Genomic DNA, 6,772 nt, shown 5'->3' on the forward strand with positions numbered 1-6,772 from the left:
AGGACGTGGGCAAGGAGATCAAGGGGAAGGGCGCCGGCGTCGAAAGGGACGAATAGGAGGGCTCTAAGCACAAGACGGAGGAGCTCGACATGGCGGCGGCAGTGCAGTAGGCTGCTGTTCAAAGAGAGATGAAGCTACGATCGTCGAAACCAAAAATTTACAACATGAATGTTGTGTGGAACTGCGAGATTAGGCTGTTGGTCAAATGAAATTTCAAACGATCGATCGTGCGCGGCGAATCTGACAAAATTCGTCTAGAATAGTTTCAAACCGGGAAGACAAAATTAAGAACTTATGGTCAACGAAACTATGAGCCGATCGCCTGAATGGAACCATAGCATCGAGGTGCATCTTTTACATGTAGAGCTTACCTCGAATCGAAACACCTTTGTGTAGATTGGAAGAGGCTAGGAAGAATAAAATTAGAGACAAGGTTACTAGAGGTAGGAGAAGATAAGCAGATACAGGCTGCATACAAGCCCCTATCCCTCCCATCTCTCCTTGTGCAAGTGGTCTATCATATGCACTCACCTCAGTCTGGCTCGCTAGAAACTGCCGATCTGAACGTTTATAGCAAGCCAGGCCTAAGTATGCTTTAAGGTTCGTGTCATGCGGGTCGCGTAGTAACGCGGTCAACCAAACGGATCACTTTCTTCTCACGCGGACCAGGCTAGGCCATATACAGACAACCAAACACGCCCTAGACTACACCAGATTTGATTCCATTTCATACCAGATGCAGATATCAATCGAAGATACTCAAATACGGCAGATGCAAACAGTGTCGAAATCAAATCAAACACAAATACAAACATGTACTGTAGTACTATGTTTCTGATTAAAAAAATGATGGTGAAAAAATGGAGACGGATAACCACTACCGGTAGTAGTACTAAGTAACTAAAGAGTAGCAGGAGACGGGAACGGTAAAGCTAATCTCACAGTTTGCATCAGTCACTCGTCGATCGTCGGCACGCTCGCGGCGCTGCGCCTCTGGCTGCTGAAGGGCCCTGTGACGGTCCGGCCGACGAACTTGCCGGCCTTGGTGATGCTTTTGCCGACCGCGTCGATCCCCGTGCCCACCATGTGAACCCCCGGCCCGTCCTTGTGAACGCCCGACCCGTCCTTGTGGACGCCCGAACCGGTCACGGCAGCGCCCGCCGCGACGCCCGTGCCGGCCACGTTGGTGGTGACCGTGGACGGAGCGGCCACGCCTCTGGCTGCGTCCGCGGACCCGCTGACGGCGGGCCCCGTCGCCTCCCTCGTCTTCAGCCGCTCCTCCACCGTCCTCTTCTCCAGCTCCAGCGCCCGCAGCGCCTCCTCCTTGGTGTAGAGGTGGTAGAGCACCTGCGAATACACAGCTCCATCGAGTCCTCGGTCGCTATGAAACGTAGCACAGGTCGAGGAGAAGGCATGCATGGGCTTACCCTGACGGTGAGCACGCCCCGGTCCTTCTTGTCCTTGACCTTGGTGGTGTCCAGCGACGACAGCAGCTGCAGGTTGATCTCCTGCACGGTCTCCACCTCCAGGTCGCTGAGGGGCAGCTTGACGATGCCCAGCCTCTTGTCTTGCTTCAGGCTGTCCTCGTCGAACACCTCGAGGATGATGTGCTGCGTCTCCTTGTCCTCGGCGATGAGCTCGAACGTCTCGTTCCACTCCGGGTTGAGGTTGTCGTCGATGACCCGGGTCCTCTCCTTGAACATGGGGCGGATGAAGAGCACCACGTAGGGGTCCGACTTGCCGATGAACTCCTTGTTCTTGAGCGACTCCCCGCGCACCACCGTCACCGTCACCTTCCCGTGCGGCTTCAGCTCCAGATCACTGCACGGAAACATGTCGTTGTCAGTCCGTCAGACAGACAGACACCCTAATTTCAACTCCTGACCGAGCTCTGTCAACAGAACCTTATGTCGACGTCAACGCCCAGTGGAACGACGATTCTATGCGGCCATTGGAGCATGTCAGTGATCAATGACGCCACGGTGTCCTGCAGAAAAAAGGAGTAACCAAAAAATAATCATCCGTCGACACAGAGATAATGCAAGCAGCAAGAAGGGGAGGAAGCAAACTCGGGACATACGTCGATCATGTCTGAAAGTCCGGGCATCGCCGTCAGGCTTCCCCCGACCGCCTTCAGTATGTAGTCGATCCTCGGTTTTGGCTGAAGGCGATGCAGAAGAAACCATTTACCGCGGCCACATACAGAGAACCAGTGATGCTCAAGGATTCATGACGGGAGAAAATTTAGAGTGGTTGCAAGAAGCGTACGTACGTACCTCTGCCAGAAGAGCAATGACAACAGCGGAGATGCATGGTATCTCGTCAGACAATTGGAAGACCACGCGGATGATGGTGAACACCTGAAGGTTCTTGAACTGTATATACAAGCAGTAAGCATATATATGGGAATTGATTTACTACCATTTGTAGTTCGATTGAAATGCTTGTGTAGCCGTGCTACTTGCAAATATATATCACACGAACATAACTTGCAAGGTCAAATTTCACAAGGTTTAAATTGTCATGAAAAAACTGCTGAAAATTTAAGGTAGGCCCGTTTTGTCAGGCCGCCGGCACATTTGCAGACCTGAATCGGGAGTGAAGCGACTAGAGTTTCAACTGCAAGGACGATATTCGGATCCCCACCCCACTTGAAGTCGATATCCATCGTGATTTGCCCTTTCTGAAAGCTCTGGACCCGAATGCCTGGACAATATCATCACTCATCAGAAACCTTTAAAACAAGATTATCTACCATTTAATACTGTAGAATTAATGCCACGTTGTCCTGGCAACCTTCAATTTTAGGTGGCACGGTGCCTAGTGAGAGTCTGCTGAACTTGAGTGAGGATATCCCCACCGGTCGATAAACGTCGAGTATAGGCTCCACGGAGTCCCTGATGACCATGGTTGCTGCCTGTAACCAAAAACAACTGTACATTAGAGCAGATGTCAACAACAACAGAGCAATAAGTAGTTCATGGGCTCATACTTCAAAAACTCGTTAACTCTATAGATAAACCCTTTTTTTTGTCTAAACGAATGGGAGGGCCCTCCTGCCGAGAAAAACTGGAAGAACACAGGAGGTTAATTATGTGTACCTCTTCAACAAAAGGCCAAAGCTTGCTCAATTGTCTGTTGAGCCATTTAACCTGAAGAACGGAACCGAAACGTTAAAGTACGAAAGCAAGCAAAATAACAGGTGAGCATACTCATTATGCAAGGAAATCATTGGTACTTGGTACCACCACAAGGATAACTGAGTTGGAAAATGTCATCCTCATATCAGATTTTTTTTCCTCAGCTTACACCTATTTGCAATGATACTGGGGTAATTTTGTCCTAATGTTTTGAATTTCTTAAAATTAGGAATTTGATGACTTATCTGGTCTGAACTCGAATGCGCTCACGTCTAGTAAAAGACTAGAGTGGCATAGCTTGTTCTTGTGCATATTTTACATATTATGATTAATCGGGAATGTGGAAAGAGCCACAGTAACACAACAGTAAGTAGCATTTCACCTGGTCATACTCCGGGAATGAAATCCATTGAGGGAGATTTTCTCCGCATATTTTCTTCAGATCCTCACGGTTGAGAGATCCTAGCACATTGACATCGGCAGCCTGTTTCAAAACGAATTTTGTTTGTCTCAAACTACAGTAATTATCACGAAACAAAACTTCCACTTGCAGCTTCATTTCAAAAACAGTGTAAAAACAGAACTTGAACTGAAAGGAGTTCCCAGGACGAATCTACTCCGGCGCATTGCCGTCAGAAACTCAGGCTTGAGCCAAATTTCATTCCCAAAGTCGCGGCGTCAGGCGCAGAAACCGCTTTCAGAACGCAAATAATCAACGAATGAGCCTGAGAAAACGTCTGTGAGCCTGAATCCTTGTAGCGGATCAACTCAGGCTCCTACCTGAACATATATCTACGAGTCGATGCGAAAATGATCATCGACAATGGCGCAACGCAAACCAAACATCGCATGAATGCAGTGATCAATGTAGAGCATCCGGGCAGGCGCACTTGCCTTGGCGCTGCGTTTGTGGGCGCGGCGAGCCATGGCGCGCGCCCAGCCGGCGATGAGGGCGACGCCGAGGATGATTCCCAGCATGATCCCCGAGAAGAACCCCATTTTCTCCTGTGAGTCGCCTGGATCGCGATCGGGGAGGGGATTGTTTTCTTCGTGTGTAGGATCCTCGATCCAAATTCTATCGCTGTGAATTTGGGGGCGAGTTTTGCGCGTGCACTAACGTGCGATTGGTGGAGATGGCTGTGATCACGCTTGCTTTTGCATGGCTGGATCCGCGCACGCTTTTTTATTAGTTTTGACGCGTCGACTTGCCCGAGCCGAGTGATGGACGAGCTCCATCGCCTCTAAAAGGGCTGTGAGGTAACGACATTCCTAAGGTACTACGAAATGGTTGGAAAAAAAAGGACTACGAAATGGGCCCAATACGCTGCTGGCAGATGGGCTTGGATACGCGGGAGGAGGAGCGTGGTCGAAAATCCCTAAAAAAAGGAGCGTGGTCGAAATGTTTGTCTTGCGTCGTGGAGATCATGAGGTTGTCCTTGATGGTGGTCGTCAGCTTGTCATACATTGCTTTTGGTGCTACTCCCTCCATTTCTAAATATATTTTTTTAGAGATTTCAAATAGACTACTACATACGAATGTATATAGACATATTTTAGAGTGTAGATTCACTCATTTTGTTCTGTATGTAGTCATTTGTTGAAATCCCTAGAAAGACAAATATTTAGAAACGGAAGGAGTATATCACAAAGTAAGGGCATGCACGATGTTTTTCTTAAGCATCACATGTGGCTCCTCGAGCATGTGAATGTAACTACCCGATATGTTGCACCATCATGAAGTAGTCATGGATGCAATGCTTTTTGATGAATGTGCATTGGTTCAACTGCACAAGAGATCCCAATCACGATGCCTCCCTTTGTAGCAAGGGATTTGGCCGCTGATTTGACAAAGATGTGGATGTGCCTAATGAGGCGGTAGTCAATCTTGGAGGCAACATCTAGTTTCTTTGGGAGGAGGGTGAGGAGCGTCTAGTTAAGGCCTTGGAAGCCATGGTCATTCATTATGTCAGCCTTCACACCCCCCCCCCTCCCTCAAGTGAGGCTTGAGGAACTCCGCCATGAAACCATATGGTCTGACGCCTTCCCACACGGCAACTATCACATCACCTCCTCCTCCCGAAAGGGGCCTCGAGGCCGGCCAAGTCCTCCGCCCAGAAACTTAGTAAATCCTGGTCCAGGGAGAACTCATACTCGGGGAGTGGGGTAGCTCCCCCACATGAATATTTTACTACATGCCTCATTCCATCGTTCCACCGTGCATTCACAGTGTGAGGTCTTCAATGATTGGTCGAAGTACTACCGGGCTATGGCGATCTTCATTTTGAAAGGTCATTTCATTCTTGCATGCCCATATCTTCCAATGGATGGTGAGTAGGGTTGTTAGCTATATATGATGATCAAGACCGGTTGGCATCATGCAATCCTAGAGGTGGTGGTGGAGTTGGGGGTAGGATACCAATTCGCTGCCAAATTATGTTGGCAAGAAGGCATAGTATTAAGATATGCATGACCTTTTCGCATTCGTGATCACATCTCGAGCAGATGGCGTCCGGGGAGATGTGCTTGTGAAGGAGGTTTGCCTTGGAGTTGAGGTGGTCCCTGAATAGAAGCCATGCAAATATTTTGAAACGGTTAGGAACCTTGAGGTCCAAATGGTCCTATCATAGGTGTCATTGCCAACTTCAATCATAGTCAGGTCACAGGCGAGCTTGGAGGATAACTACTGGCCTTCTTTGAGGAAGCGGGCATTCAGTGACGGCTAGAAATCCTGCAACAAAGACAAAAGAGAATCCAATTCGTGATGCTTTTATTGAACATATAAATGATGAAAGGGTGGTAGGCATTCTCAGGCCATCCACGCGTCCACCCTTTGCATTTTCATGTCACTCCCTCCCTAGCTTATGTCGATGACGCCTGGGCCCGGTCGTGTGGCCCTTTGCGTCCCGCGCGTGAAGCGAGCGAGCGCACAAATATCTCTCTCGCCAGCCCATCTCTCTCTCCCTCGTCTCTTCTCATCCCCCTCCTCCCATCTGTTCGCCCCTCTTAACTGCAAGCACCGGCACCAGCGTGCCCTCTCGGCCGCAAGAGCCGGCACCGGCGTGGGATGGAAGCGGCCGCCACCGAGAGAAGCTCCGGCCTCCCCTCCTCACCCTCCCTGTCTCCTCTCATCCACCGGGAGAAGCCGAGAAGCGGAGGAGAGGGCCAGAGGCTGAGGAGGGACGAGCGGCGCACGCGAGAGGCTGCCCTACCTATATATCTAAATGGACTCGGAGCTCGGCCACGCCGGTACCCTCCCTCCCTCCCAGGATCCATCGATTGGATCGAATCGCTCTGCGCCGGGTTTCGTGGCTGATTGATTAATTTGCCGGTTCTTGCGTGCGTAGATTGGGCGGGGATGGACAAGCTGGACATGGTCGGCGACGAGAGCGCGGCCAGGCCCGACTTGGCCTGCCCCTACCGTTTTCAGTGGCTATAACTACAACTGCAGTTTTAACTCATGCGATTGAAGATGGTGTTGATCGGCAACGTCCATATTTCTTTTGGCCCTGTTTTCCTGACGGAGAGGTGCTCACATTTGGTTGATCCTTTAATGATCGTTTGATTGGATCCCTTTGCATGATTTCATCTGACCTCTATGTCTTCATTGAAGATGGTGTTGGTTGGCAACGTCC

At 49.9% G+C, this 6,772-nt stretch overlaps 1 protein-coding gene across 1 annotated transcript; it reads right to left on the minus strand.

Moving 5' to 3' along the window:
* Positions 1-773: 773 nt before the first annotated feature.
* LOC125553999 (calcium-dependent lipid-binding protein-like) lies at positions 774-4,272 on the minus strand. The gene is made up of 10 exons (XM_048717631.1): positions 4,035-4,272; positions 3,523-3,624; positions 3,102-3,152; positions 2,797-2,917; positions 2,588-2,706; positions 2,277-2,375; positions 2,081-2,161; positions 1,905-1,987; positions 1,428-1,821; positions 774-1,347 (listed from the first exon to the last, which is right to left on the minus strand). Exons 1-10 carry the CDS (start codon positions 4,137-4,139, stop codon positions 955-957), a joined length of 1,548 nt encoding a protein of 515 aa, XP_048573588.1. The 5' UTR covers positions 4,140-4,272; the 3' UTR covers positions 774-954.
* Positions 4,273-6,772: the final 2,500 nt, after the last annotated feature.

Source organism: Triticum urartu, chromosome 4, assembly GCF_003073215.2.
Source record: "Triticum urartu cultivar G1812 chromosome 4, Tu2.1, whole genome shotgun sequence".
Lineage (NCBI taxonomy): Eukaryota > Viridiplantae > Streptophyta > Magnoliopsida > Poales > Poaceae > Triticum > Triticum urartu.

Excerpts from the sequence above, each read along its gene's own strand:
- LOC125553999 (XM_048717631.1), bottom strand. The coding sequence starts at position 4,139 with ATGGGGTTCTTCTCGGGGATCATGCTGGGAATCATCCTCGGCGTCGCC. Across the intron at positions 1,988-2,080 it reads GACTTTCAGACATGATCGAC|GACACCGTGGCGTCATTGAT; the intron begins GTATGTCCCGAG and ends TTTTTTCTGCAG. Across the intron at positions 1,348-1,427 it reads GGGGCGTGCTCACCGTCAGG|GTGCTCTACCACCTCTACAC; the intron begins GTAAGCCCATGC and ends GTGTATTCGCAG.